At 47.4% G+C, this 14,502-nt stretch overlaps 1 protein-coding gene and 1 pseudogene across 1 annotated transcript; one reads left to right on the top strand and one right to left on the bottom strand.

Annotated features, from left to right (window-relative positions):
• Positions 1-526: 526 nt before the first annotated feature.
• Positions 527-2,124, top strand: LOC113920296 (annotated as a pseudogene).
• An 8,802-nt stretch (positions 2,125-10,926) lies between these two features.
• Positions 10,927-14,365, bottom strand: INHA (inhibin subunit alpha). Its single transcript, XM_027588217.2, has 2 exons — positions 13,961-14,365; positions 10,927-11,939 (listed from the first exon to the last, which is right to left on the bottom strand). The coding sequence occupies exons 1-2, from the start codon at positions 14,232-14,234 to the stop codon at positions 11,107-11,109; spliced, it is 1,107 nt and encodes a 368-aa protein (XP_027444018.1). The 5' UTR covers positions 14,235-14,365; the 3' UTR covers positions 10,927-11,106.
• Positions 14,366-14,502: the final 137 nt, after the last annotated feature.

Here is a 14,502-nt window from a genome sequence, read left to right as displayed (position 1 = left end):
GAGCCCGATGCAGGACTCGATCCCGGGACTCCAGGATCATGACCTGAGCCAAAGGCCGTTGCTTAACCAACTGAGCCACTCAGGCGCCCCATAATCCTTTTTTTTTTTTAAAGATCTTATTTATTTATTTGAGAGAAAGAGAGGGATCACAAGTATGCAGAGCGGCAGGGAGAGGGAGAGGGAGAAGCAGGCTCCCCGCAGAGCAGGGAGCCCGATACAGGGCTCGATCCCGGGACCCTGGGACCATGACCTGAGCTAAAGGCAGATGCTTAACTGACTGAGCCACCCAGGCGCCCCAGTGAATAATCCTTTTAATGTACTCTTGGATCCTATTGGCTAGTATCTTGGTGAGAATTTTTGCATTCATGTTCATCAGGGATATTGGTCTGTAATTGTGAGAGGAAGTTTTATTCAAATAAATAAAAGAGAAAAATGTCCCAGGAAGAAAGAAAACCATGAAACTTCAGTAGGAAAGAGCCCACCAAATGCCAATTTGGTTATAAAACCAAAGTGCAGATCTATTGTGATGCAGTTGCAGATGCCAAGTATGGAGGAAATCCTGACAATTTCCAATGAGGGGGAGAAAAAGATGAACTACAAAGTTATGACCATTGTATTGACAGGAAGTCTCCCATTGAAAAGCAGGGGCAAGAAAAAAAGGGAGAGAATTTTTAAAGTTCAGAGGAAAATATTTTTTTAATGGAAAGAGGCCTTTGTTTTGTATTTTTTTTACATATTTTTAAGGAAGCTCTGTACCCAATGTGGGGCTCGAACTCACAACCCCGAGATCAAGAGTTGCATGCTCTAACAACTGAGCCTGCCAGGCGCCCCAAGAGGAAAAATCTCTTTGAATCTAGAATTACATACCAGCCCAAACATCATTCAGGTGTGAAAATAAAAAGACTTTTTCAGTTGGGAAGGGAGGACTCCAGAAGTTTAACACTTACAGACTTGCTCTGAAGTAAATGTAAAGGAGGCTAGATCAGCACTAAGAAAAAATGAATCCGAAAGGAAGAAGTGAGGAGGCAAACAACAGTGGTAAACAGAGACTTTAGTAAATACATTCAAACTAAAAAGTAGGAAAAAATAGGCAGGCAGGCACACACAGGAAGGAGGAAGGAAAAAAAACAAAAAAGAATAAGAGTGAGGGAGCTGGCTGGAGAGGGCTGGAGGATAAGAGAGGAGGTCTACAGGGCCAAGGCCCCCGAGCACACAGGATTTGCAGAAATTTTTTTTTTAAGTAGGCTCCACACCCAAAGTAGGGCTTGAAGTCAAAACCCTGAGATCAAGAGTCACATGTTCTACTGACTGAGCCAGCCAAGGGCCCCAGAATTTACAGAATGTAATAAGAATGTGAAGACCTGGGGCCCCTGGGTGGCTCAGTTGGTTAAGGGTCCGACTCCTGATCTCAGCTCAGGTCTTGATCTCAGTGTTGTGAGTTCAAGCCCCACACTGACCTCCATGCTGGGTGTGGAGTCTACTTAAAAAAAAAAAAAAAGAAGTGAAGACCTTGTAAAGAAACCTAAAAACAACCAAAGTGATGATGTATCAAGAAATAAATTCGCCTTGGCAGAATTAGTTAAAAATTAAATGAAATGCAAATCTTCCAAATGTGACAGACCTACAGTTACAGTCTTTAAAAGCACACGCACACCATCTCAAAGGTTTTCCTGGTATTGGAGATATGTTCCCTTGGTTGAGGTGCTGCCCACCACATCAGTCCGTTGTAAGGTTCCATGCAAACGAACATGAGTACAGGGGATCACATATAATTCAACCTTCAACTGGAAAAATTGTGAATGAACTTTTCAAAGAGGCAAGGGAACATGGGACTGTCCCTCTGAATGAAACCTTTGAGTGATGACAAATCAAAGTCATTTGCATGTGGAGGGTACAGAGTGGGGCATTCCTTTCGTAAGCAGTCTGACTACATCTATGGAGAAAATCAGCCACAGGATGTTCAGATTTTGCTTATAACAGTTTCAGCAACAGCTTCAGTTTAGATGATGGGGAGTTGAAACCATACAATGACCCAACAAATGCTGAATTTCTGGAATCTGTTAAGAGAAGGGTGACTCTGCATGTATGCCTGAAATCCAGCAACTTATATTAGAAATCCTTTAATGTGACATTACTGCTGGCAGAAGATTTCAAGAGATTCCCCTGGGACTTCAGTGACTGGCTCATGGTGGCCAAGTGAATTTGGATATGGAGGCTCATCAAGATCAAGCATACCTAAAACCTAGAATAAGGTTCAGGGCTTTTAGTGGAGAAAGGCAAAACCTTGGAAGCCTCACACCTGACATAGTCAGCACACCTTCCTCCCCAGAAGAGGAAGAGAAGTCAGTACTTAATATAGTTGTGCTTGTTGATGATTCAGGGCCAACAAAAATTCAAACCCGGGGCACCTGGCTGGCTCTGTCAGTAGACAATACAACTCTTGATCTCAGGATCATGACTTTGAGCCCTACATTGGGCATAGAGATCACTTAAAAAATGTTTTCAAACCCTGTTAGCAGATGACAGTCGTTTGATACAAAGATTCAATAGTGCACACAGGTTCCTGGATGTTGGGGACTTTTTTATACAGTCTTGTCCTGAATTTGCTACTTAAGGAAGACTTTATTCTTATGACTTCATTTCCAGAGAGCTGATGAAAAGCCAAGGCCTACCACAAAAAGCCAATATTCTTAATACAGATGATCCTTGAACATTGCAGGGGTTAGGGGTGCTGACCCCTCCCCCCACAACTGAAAATCCATGTATAACTTTGACTTTCCCAAAACTTAACTACCAATAACTTACTGTTGACTACAGTCTTAATGGTAACATAAAGTCGAAAAGCATGTATTTTGTATGCTGTATGGATTATATACTGTATTCTTTTCATAAATCTAAGGAAAAGAAAATACATTTACAGTACTATATACTATGTTTATCAGGAAAAATCTATGTATGAATGGACTCTAACAGTTCAAACCCATGTTGTTCAAGGATCAACTATACTATGATGCTTCAGCAGCTAAAATAATATCGCTCTTATCCATGAAGTAGTGGGTAGGAAAGATTATGTGCCATATTAATTAATATAATAAAATACTTTCCAGCATTAAAACAATCAAATTATTTTTATTACTTTTATAAAAACATTTTGGTCTTATTCTGTCTTCCAGCCTGAGTACAGATAATATTGGACTAGGGATGGATCTTGAGATTACTGTGTTTGAGTTTTTAGTTGCAGGGCTGGCTTATGGTGATAGCCTTTTTTTTTTTTTTTAAGTAAACTCTACACCCAACATAGGGCTCAAATTCATGACCCCAAGATCAAGAGTCTCATGTTCTACTGACTGAACTAGCCAGGTGCCCCATGGTGATAGCTTTTAAATATCTAGTCAACCCAATTTGTTACATGCTTAGTGTCAATGTAACAACATTTATTTGCAGAAAAATGAACAAACCCCCATTTTGATGAATGCATTTGGTAGAATTTGCTCTAAAATTTCTTGGTGCTTCACTGATCAGTAGCTATTAAGAAATCTTTTAATGAAATCAAGTTGAAATTTTTTTCTGTGATATATACCGAAAAGTATCTGTATTCTGATTTTGAAATAGTTTGATCATATAATAATTATTTTTCCCATTTAGATTTTTTAAAAAGATTTTATTTATCATTTAATTGAGAGAGAGAGAGAGCATGAGCAGGGGGAGCTGCGGGCAGAGGGAGAAGCAGACTCCCCCCTGAGCAGGGAGACCAACCGGGGACTCAGTCTCAGGACCCTGAGATCATGACCTGAGCAGAAGGCAGACACTCAACCAACTGAGCCACCCAGGAACCTCTTCTATTTAGATTTTATGTATCTTTTTTACTTATCAATTTAGCTAATTACTAGTATCAAAAAATACAATTTGGCCTTGTATTTTATAGAGCTGTGACCATCATAAACCAGAAATAAAAGGACATAAACATCAGAGTCCTTGAGGATATGTGATAAATATTGGTACTTTATTTTTACTTTATTTTTATTTATCTATTTTTTAAAGTTTTATTTTTACTTTTGTTTTTTTTAAAGATGTATGTATTTTAGAGAGAGAGAGAGAGAGAGACAGAGTCCGCACGCGTGAGCAGGGGGAGAGCCAGAGGGAGAGGGAGACAAGCAGATCCCCTCACAGAGTGGGGAGCTCCACAGACATCTCAGTTCCAGGACCCTGAGATCACAACCTGACCCCTGCTCAGCGGGGAGCCTGCTTTTCCTTCTCCCTCTGCCTGCTGCTCCCCCTGCTCATGCTCTCTCTCTCTGCCAAATAAAAAAACAAAATCTTAAAAAATCAAATCAAATCAAGGTGCGGGGGGGGGCTGCATTTTTTTCAAGAGGCTCTAGGAAAGAATCACTTCCTTACCTTTCTAGCTTCTAGAGCCTGCCTGCATTTCTTGGCTCATAGCCCCCTTTTTGCACTTTTCCGGCCTTTCTTCCATAATCCCATCTCTCTGCAACAGCCAGGGAAGGTTCTCTGTTTTTATGGACTCATGTGATTAGATTGGCCCACTGGATAATCCAAAATTATCTCTCCATCTTAAAGTCTGTAGGAACCTCAGTCACACCTGCAAAGTCGAGTAGCCTTTGCCACGTTAATTAACACATCGCAGCTTCCTTCTGGTAGCTCCAGGAGAAAACCTGTGCTTTGCCTCTTCCAATTTGCAAAGGATGCTGGCATCCCTTGGCTCGAGGCCATATCACAGCAGTCTCTGCTTCTGGCCTTACATCTTTTACAATTTTGATTCTTTTGCCTCCCTCTTACACGGATCCTTGTGATCACATTTTTTAAATAGTTATTTATTTTAGAGAGGGTTAGAGGGCCAGAAGGAGAGAGAGAATCCGCTGCAGACTCCCCGCTGATAAAGGAGCCCGATGTGGAGCTTGATCTCACAACCCCGAGATCATGACCTGAGCAGAAACCAGCAGTCTGACCCTCAACCAACTGAGCCACCCAGGCGCCCCTCCTTGTGATTACATTTAGCTTGCCTAGATGATCCAGAATAATCTCATCTCAAAATGCTTGACTTCATCATATCTGCAAAGTCCCTTTTATCATATAAGATAACCTATTCACAGAGTTGGGGGTTAGGACATGAACATTTTTGGAGGGCCATTATTCTGCCTGCCATAGCCTACCTTTACCCCCAAAGTTCACATCCAACCCATATAAACACACCCCATCCAAAGGTGCTCCAAAGCCTCAACCCATGACAGCATCAACTCAAATTCCAAAATTTTATCAGAATCTCACCATCTCGAAAGTCCCAAGTCTCATTATTTAAATTGTTTAAAGTTTGGGTGAGGACTTGGGTATGATTCCTGGGGCACAGTTGCTCTCCATCTGGGCACATGTGAACCTACAAAACAAGTTCTCGGCTGCCAGATATAATAGTAAGACAGTCCTAGAATAATAGTTACAGACGTTCCCATTCAAAAAGCAGAAAAGGGAATGAACGAAGGAGCCACCACTGTCCTAAGCAATGTGGAAACCCAGCCAGGAAGCTAGCCTCTGCCCCGCCCCTCCGCTTGTGCTCTTTTGCTTGTGCATTGCCATTTTCACAAGTGTCCTGGGACTAAAACGTCTTCCTTTTTTAAAAAAAAAAAAAAGATCTTATTTATTTATTTGACAGAGAGAGACACAGCGAGAGAGGGAACACAAACAGGGGGAGTGGGAGAGGGAGAAGCAGGCTTCCCACGGAGCAGGGAGCCCGATGCGGGGCTCGATCCCAGGACTCTGGGATCATGATCTGAGCCGAAGGCAGACGCTCAACAACTGAGCCACCCAGGTGCCCCTAGAGTGTCTTCCTTATCAATGGACACTGTTTCATCTCCTCAGCAGGGCATATTTGAAAAACAGTGAAGAGGAGAGGCCACGTGGCCATGTAGCATTTTGGTGGATGCACACACTCTGGAACCAGACTTCTGGAGTCCCAATCCTGGCTCTACCACTTATTAGGGATGTGACTCTGGGTAAATTATTTAACCTCTCTGTACCTCAGTTTTCTCATCTGTGCAATGGGTGTGATATCAGTGCATGTCTCATAGGATGGTTACGAGGATTGCATGAGCTTTTACTTGTAACGTGCCTGGCCCATAGTAAGTTCTGTATATGTGTTTGTTTGTTATATAAGTACTTAAATTAACAAAAGAAGATTATTTGGCGTGGGGAGTGTGATTTCTAAGAAAAAAAAAAGCTAATGGTAAGACTGGAAATAAAATCAAAGAAAGCGCTCTTCCGGGGACGGCGTCTATCAGGCATTCAGAATGGTCCAGCATTTGACCTACTTACTGTCAGGCTGTCCTACAACACAGCCTCTAACAAAACTAAGCTGTCCCGGACCCCTGGTAATAGAATCATTTACCTTTATACCAAGAAGGTTGGGAAAGCACCAAAATCTGCATGTGGCATGTGCCCAGGCCGACTTCGAGGAGTTCGTGCTGTGAGACCTAAAGTCCTTAGGAGGTCGTCCAAAACGAAAAAACACATCAGCAGGGCCTATGGTGGTTCCATGTGTGCTAAGTGTGTTTGTGACAGGATCAAGCATGCTTTCCTTATTGAGAAGAAAATTGTTGTGAAAGTGTTGAAGGCCCAAGCACAGAGTCAGAAAGCTAAATTAAAAAAAAATGAAGTTTTTTGAGTAATAAAAAAAATCAAAGAAAGCCCTCAGAACATAAAGGTAAGAGAGTTTCAGTACAACGCATAAGGCATGATAGCATCTGTGGGGGAAAAAGCTGTATCTACAAGGTATGTGTCTGTATGTAAACTCATAGAAATGTGTCTGGCAGGATACTCAGCTCCCTGGAGGGGATGGCCAAGGAGAACCTCAGCATTAATTTCCATATTTGAATCGTTACCATGAGAACATATCTGTGTGTTCTTTGTGAAACTTTTTTTTTTTTTAAATCAACGTTAAAGGGGCGCCTGGGTGGCTCAGTTGTTACGCGTCTGCCTTCGGCTCAGGTCATGATCCCAGGATCAAGCCCCACATCGGGCTCCCTGCTCCGCGGGAAGCCTGCTTCTCCCTCTCCCACTTCCCCTGCTTGTGTTCCCTCTCTCGCTGTCTCTCTCTCTGTCAAATACATAAATAAAATCTTTAAAAAAAATAAAATAAAATAAATCAACATTAAAGAACAAAGCGCCCAGGAAGCAGCCAGGAAGACTAGCAAGCTCTGCCATCCGGGAGTGAAGGGAAGTCACAGAAGAGATGACATCAGAATTGGATCTTCAAGGAGGCGTTGCCCGAGGGAAAGAGATTGCTGCAGCCGGGGCAGCTGGAGAAGAAGATGACGTGTTTGAGGAAGGATGGGAATTTGTCTGAGCAGAGTTCTGGTGTGTGTGGTTGGGCGGGGAGAGGAAGGGAGGGACAGGTCTGAGATGAGGTTGTGCGGATGGGTTTAGGGCCGGTTGTAAAGGGCTTCTATGCACACAGAGGGGATTGAACTTTGTGGAGACAACTTCTTAAGCTGCTTCAGGGGCACGATCACAAAAGAAGTCTCCTTGGGCAGCCGGGTGGCAAGTGGACGGGAGAGGTAGGGAATGGGTGCATGGGGACTGGTTAAGGAGGCTGCCGCCCTGCCCCTCGAGAATTGCCCCAGAAGTGACACAAGAGTGTCTGTGTCGGGACAGAGAAAAGGCTTGATTTTAGAGAGAATTAGGAGGAGGCGTCCATAGTACCTGCCTCTCAGCATCGACTCCCCCGTTTTCGTGGTAACTGTATCCTGCTTTGAGAAATTACGTTTTTTCACCTTTAGCCTTTGTGCTTTTGGCTCTGGGCCCCCGGGGTAAGATACAGGATATAAGTCATTGACGCATTCTGTCCCCTCAGCCACCTTTCCTGGAGGAGCACATGATCCAAAGCAGGACAGTCAGGCCCACCAAGACCCATTCTGGGACATCCAGAAGCCAACTCCCTCCTGAGACCAGGTGTGAGATGATGGGAACCTGGAGCTGCTCAAGCCACCATGTGCCCAAGGGAAGGCGAGTCTATAGCTGGATCTTGGCAACATCTTTGGAGCCCCAGATCAAGCCAAACCTTAGCCAGCTGTGGCCACAGACTTCTCACAAGCCAATGCTTTTTTAATTAAATTTAATTTAATTTGGTTTGGGGACGCCTGGGTGGCTCAGTTGGTTAAGTGTCTGCCTTCAGCTCGGGTCATGATCCTAGGGTCCTTGCTCAGCGGGGAACCTGCTTCTCCCTCTCCCTCTGCCTGCTGCTCCCCCTGCTTGTGCTCTCTCTCTCTCCCTCTCTCACTGACAAATAAATAAATAAAATCTTAAAAAAAATTAATTTAGTTTGGTTTAAGTCAGTTTGAGTTGCATTTTCTGTTCAAACTGACTCAATTAAGAGCATTCAGTGTTTCTAATGATTAGCCCTGGGAACAAGGAGCATCTCTGAAATCTATTGCTCTTAGTCTCATGGTAAGAAATGAGGACAAAAAGATGTCCTTAGCCACTGTCAGGCCCTCTTAGGGAGGGGAGGATGTGTCGTTCTGATTTGCTAAGTTAACAGAATGCAATAAGGCTTTAGAGATTCTTGAAGGGGTGGCCTAGACCAGTGTGACTCCCAGACTTTGGGGTTTCACAGAATTCAGCAGCAGAATTACAAAGACAAATGTTAGGGTCCAAAATTAGAATGCCAAGTGTTTTGTTTTGTTGTGTTTGTTTTTAAAGAGAGAGAGAGAGAGCAGGGGAAGGGAGGGGCATGGGGAGGGGCAGAGGGAGAGGAAGAACAAGAGAATCTCAAGCAGAATCCCCACTGAATGTGGAGCCTGTCCCGGAGGTCATGACCTGAGCCAAAACCAAGAGTCAGATGCCCAACTGACTGAGCCACCCAGGGGCCCCTAAAATTGCCAAGTTTTAATTTTGTTAAGTAATCATAAAAGAATATCGTATCATAAAATATCATAAAAGAAATACTTTTACTCTCTCACTTTCTCAAACATACACACACAGAGAAAGGATAACTTTCAAATAAAGGATATCCCTTTAAAATGAACACCTCTGGTGGCTTTGTGAAAGACATTACATTGGGCGCCTGGGTGGCTCAGTTGGTTAAGCGACTGCCTTCGGCTCAGGTCATGATCCTGGAGTCCTGGGATTGAGTCCCACATCGGGCTTCCTGCTCAGCAGGGAGTCTGCTTCTCCCTCTGACCCTCTTCCCTCTCGTGCTCTCTATCTCTCATTCTCTCTCTCTCAAATAAATAAATAAAATCTTTAAAAAAAAAGAAAAGAAAGAAAGACACTACATTGTACTCACGTTTCTCTCTCTGTCTCACATACGTGAAAACTTTTTACTAGCATTGCCTAGTGGAGAATCCTGTGCCCCTCAGTAGAGTCCCCACCCCTCAGATGTCATCCACATCCCTGGGACAGGGGAAGTCTGAACAACACAGGGTCCCAGACCTAGGAGGAGGATTGCAGATCCCAGGGAAAGGCCTCACTCAAGGCAGGGAGGATCTGGCAAGGGAAGCCAGACAGTGAGAGCATGAAGCTCGGAGAGACTTGAGGAAAATCTCCCATTCCCACCACTGCCCGAGCCCAACCAGCCCTCTCACCAGTCCACCGCCTGAGTAGGGACCCCGGGAGCCCTGAGCACAGACGAGTTGCAGCACTGGGTCTAGATGAAGGTGCTGGGAGAGACAGGAGCCTGTGAACAGGAAGCAGGAGCAGCCTCGCTGGGGATTCACCATCAACAGAGACTGGGGCCAGCTCCGGAGTGAGGAGGTGGGCTGCTCTCTTGTGCCCTGAGGAAGAGTAGCTCCTTCAGCTCAGCTCAAAGAGGGGAAAGACGTTAGCCTGAAGGTGAAGGGATGGGAGTCTCTCCCCTCCACAGCCCCTTCCTGGGGCAGGCACTTACCCACCCAGTGAAGCGGGGTTCGTAGGAAGGAGTCTTTGACGAATCACTGTTAGCATGCATGCGCACTGTGGTTATGCGGTCAATACCAGAAAGTGCTCCAGCTTTCTGTCAGAGGGATCTGAACATCCTCCTTTTAAAGGGAGACTGGATGGAAGCTCCTGGCTGAGAGCCAGGACCCTGGGGCACAGCAGGTGGACAACCAGAGGGAGGGAGAAAGGGGAGAGTGAGCAAAGCACAGAGGAAGGCCAGGGAAGCAAGGCCCAGACAAGGCAGGCAGGAATGGACTGATAGGAGACACTATGGGAAAAGAAAAAGACTCTTTGCACTGGGCTCTGGACTCTAAGCATTTGCACAAAGTGCATACACTGACACGAGAGTATGTTTCTCTAATAGTAGGCTCTGCTTTTCCATGCTTCTGACATTAAGGACTGAGTTAAGGAGTTAGTGTAAAGATACAGGGCACATTAAGGAAACCAAAGACTTTGAGAACCTGAATTCCAGAAGGCCAGGCCTCAAGGAGTCCATGTCAGGAACCAGTGGTAGATTCAAAGGCATCCCAGGAGCCTCAGCAAGTTGAAATCCTCGGGTCTTCATTCTCTCCCCTCTCTTGCTCTTGTCAACTTTCAGGCCCTGCCAACTCATCTGTCTTTGCCTTATTTCCCACCTAAGTTCCTGAGAAACCCAAGATCTAAGCTGCTCTGAACATCTATCTCCAGTGGGTCCTTGAAGACCATCATCTCTGGCCAGTCTACAAATCCCCTGACCTTGAGCTAGGGGTCCATGAGCTTGGGCAGAGAATAGCAGGGGAGCGGCATGAGGTTCCAGTCCAGAGTGGCCACCAAGAGCTCAGAACACTTTGTGTCTTCTCCCAAGTGTTGTGGCTTCCCCACCAGAGGCATATCCAATCACAGCTCTGGAACCCCATGACTTTGAGGTCAAGCGAGGCTGCATGACCTGAGATCCTACAATCCCATGCTCCTGGGGCCTAGACCTGCCCCCCACCATAGCAGAGAAGCCAGAGAATGCATGCCAAGTCATATGCACTGTGTTGTTTATTGTCACATGTTACCCATGGGACAGGGGCCGGGATGGGGAAGGGAGCCCTCAGGCAGAGAGGGATGGAAGGAGGGGGAAGTGGGAACCATCCATTTTCTGAACTCTGCCCTTTCTTCCAGCTGTTGATGGGTGCAGGCTTGGCCGCCAGCAGGACTCCCTCAGATACAAGCACAGTGTTGTGTGAGAAGGTTGGGCACTGTCTCATACTTGAAAGAGTAACCGCCATCTGAGGTGGTGCGGACACGTAGAGGCCTCATGGTCCCAGGGAGGGCAGCACAGCAGGGCTGGGCCCCTGGCACCAAAGAAAGGGGTTGGACAGGGGTAGGAGGAGCCCCGGGCCCCGGCAGGGGCAGGTCTGGTGTGGCAGCCAGCCCACAGCCACCGTGACAATAGTGGAAGATGAAACTGGGAGGGTGCACAATCCACCGGTCCCAGCCCAGCTCCTGGAAGGAGATATTGAGGGCCGCTCTGTGACAGTCAGCATGGGCGGCGGGTTCCTCCGGAGGTCTCTGGAGCAGACGCAGCGCGGCCGGAGACCAAGGCCAGGGCAGCGGGGGAGGTGAGCGTCGGGCTCGCTCGCCTCCCCTGGGGGGCTTGGCCCGGCTGTGGGCCACCAGGAAGGGTGTGGCCTCAGGTCGGGCTGAGCAGGAACAGAGAGCACAGCGCAGCTGCAGGACCAGGACAGGGCTGGTCAGCAGAGGGAGTGCAGAGGGGGCCAGGTGCAGCACCGCCCAGCGAGGGGGTGCCTGGCCCAACGACATAGGCACGGCCATGGGGACCCCTGATGACAGAGCCAGCAGGCTTAGCAGGGGCCCAGAGCTATTGGAGGCTGCTTCGCTCTGCCTGGCCAGGCCCGTGTGGAACCACAGGTGGGCTGAAGTCACTTGGCGGCCGCGCGTGTGCTGGGACGGCCGGAACACATATGTGAAGAGGCCGTCCTCGGCCTCCTGGCTCAGCTCTCTAGCAGCTGACTCGACCGCACAGCCAGCACCTGCAGGAGACAAAGGGAAGGGAGAGGGCAGCCCTGACTGGCACAGCCTGGGACCTCTCATCCTCAGCGGCCGGGATACGACGGCAGTTCATCAGCCAGCCACACCCTGACCGCTGTCAGCCTCCTGAGAGAGCTGACAGAGGCTCTCCATTTGTTATTTCACCCTTAATGGACTTAAAAAATACAAGATGTGGCCAACTTCTCTCTGAAATGGTTTTACCAATTAATATTCCATTCAGCAATGTATGTACAGGCCCTGCCCACCCTCTACCTTCACCAACGCTTGGCATCGGTAGACCTAAATTTTTGTTCACCAGTAGCATGAAATGGGATCGTGGATCCTCTTGAATACTCGGGCATTTGTTTTATTCCCCCATATGCCTTCAAAAAAAAATTTTTTTTTAAGATTTTATTTTTAAAAGGCGCCTGGGTGGCTCAGTCGTTAAGTGCCTGCCTTCAGCTCAGGTCCTGGGATCGAGCCCCATATCGGGCTCCCTGCTCCGTGGGAAGCCTGCTTCTCCCTCTCCCACTCCCCCTGCTTGTGTTCCCTCTCTTGTTATGTCTCTCTCTGTCAAATAAATAAATAAAATCTTTTTTAAAAAAAGAAAACGTTTTATTTTTAAGTAATCTCTACACCCAACATGGGGCTTAAACTCACAACCCCGAGATCAAGAGTCACACGCTCTTGCCACTGAACCAGCCAGGTGCCCCACCTCATGTATCTTATATTGTCAGAAATATTGCATGATACATTCTTTAAAACAATTCTACTTTTAGGGGCACCTGGGTGGCACAGTCAGTTGAGCATCTGACCCTTGGTTTCGGCTCAAGTCATGATCTCATGGGTCATAGGATTGAGCCCCACATGGGGCTCCACACTCAGTGTGGAGTTTGCTTGAGATTCTCTGCCTCACCCTCTGCCCCTCCAGCTCACACACTCTCTCTCTCTCTCTCTCCCAAATAAATAAATAAATCTTTTTAAAAATTCCACTTAAAAAAATAGGTTACTATCCGAAAGAAAAAGGAGGGGGAGGAGGGGAAACCATATAACCCAGGATAAAAGGCAGTGCTTTCTGAGAAAGGCAGTTGGCATCCCTCCACTACAGGTCCGCAGACTCTACTAAACACTCATGACTAGGTGAAGGACTGCAGATTGGGACAATACTGTCGTGTGGATTCTCTCATTATAAATCTCACGATTGATCTATTTTTTTTAATTTTTTTAATTTATTTGACAGAGAGAGAGACAGCGAGAGAAGAAACACAAGCAGGGGGAGTGGGAGAGGGAGAAGCAGGCTTCCCATGGAGCAGGGAACCCCATGCAGGGCTTGATCCCAGGACCCTGGAATCACGACCTGAGCCTAAGGCAGACACTTAACGACTGAGCCACCCAGGCGCCCCTCACGATTGATCTCTTTAGCGGATAAGGAAACAGGGTTACAAAGGGGAAGTGACATTTAACTACTAAGTGGCCAGGCTGGGATTTTGCCTGATCCCAAAGCCACACGAAGTCACTGCGGCACAGGGAGGCAGGAACTCCTCTCCGAGGGAAAGAGAGGCCAGACTAGAAGAATGTCCACCTGGAAGAGGGCTTTACGTGGAACACGGGAACATACATAAGGAGATGAAAAGGGGATTCAAGAGAAAGTAGACTAATTTCCTGAAAATTTTCCCAACTAATCTTACCCCAGCATTTCTGTATCTTCTCAAGTCTCAACTAACTGGGGCTAAAGAAACAAGGTTTGCGCAGGGAGCGAGGCGGGGGAAGAAGGAAAGTTGGCATAAAGGGGCCCAAGCCCAAATATCTCTTTCTAGAGACCCTTGGTCTCCCAAATGAATGTCCCCCAAGTGACTCCTCTGAGCCTCGCTCCATTTCGCTTAATCCTGAGAGGTAAGCATCATTGCCCATTTTCAGGTGACGAGACAGAGACTCAAACCCAGACCTGCCTGGCTCCTGAGCCCATGCTGTATGTACCGCACTGCTTCTCAAAGTCGCCCTGCCGGTGCCCCATGCTCATTACCTGTAGCCGGGAAAAGGATGGCCTGGGAGACATCCTCCTCCTCCCTGGGCTCAGAGCCCCTGCGCAGGAAGCCCCCCGGGGCATGTCTTCGGGGCAGACGCCTGACTCCAGGATCCCCACCTTCCCCGGCCAGTGCCGGAGGCCCCAAAGCATCCAAGAACAGGGCCCTCACCTTGGCCAGGACAAGTGCCCGGTCCAGCTCTGGCCCGTGGCAGCCATGCCCACTTTTTGGGGACAGCAGTAAGAGGAGCAGGAGTGGTAGCTGGGGCAGCATAGCTCACCTAGCCCTGCCAACGGTGAACCCGCACCCTGCCCTGTGTCTGCCCCTCGCCTCCCCACTCTGCCCTCCCCATCCCACCGCGAGTCCTCTTCTACCCTTCTCATCCTGGTCTCCCCAGTCCTTCCCACGCCCTGCAATCCAGAGTGGCCCCTGCCCATGGCATTGAGACCTCCTATCTCTGACGCAGATGTCTGTGGCCCTGAGCCTTATCTCCCACTCCTGCCAAGCATGTGGGGGAGGGGGCTGGTGAGGGTTTTCACCC

The sequence above is a fragment of the Zalophus californianus genome, chromosome 3 (genome assembly GCF_009762305.2).
Source record: "Zalophus californianus isolate mZalCal1 chromosome 3, mZalCal1.pri.v2, whole genome shotgun sequence".
NCBI lineage: Eukaryota > Metazoa > Chordata > Mammalia > Carnivora > Otariidae > Zalophus > Zalophus californianus.
Note: the sequence above shows the minus strand (reverse complement) of the source record. Positions and strands in the feature narration are given on the sequence as shown.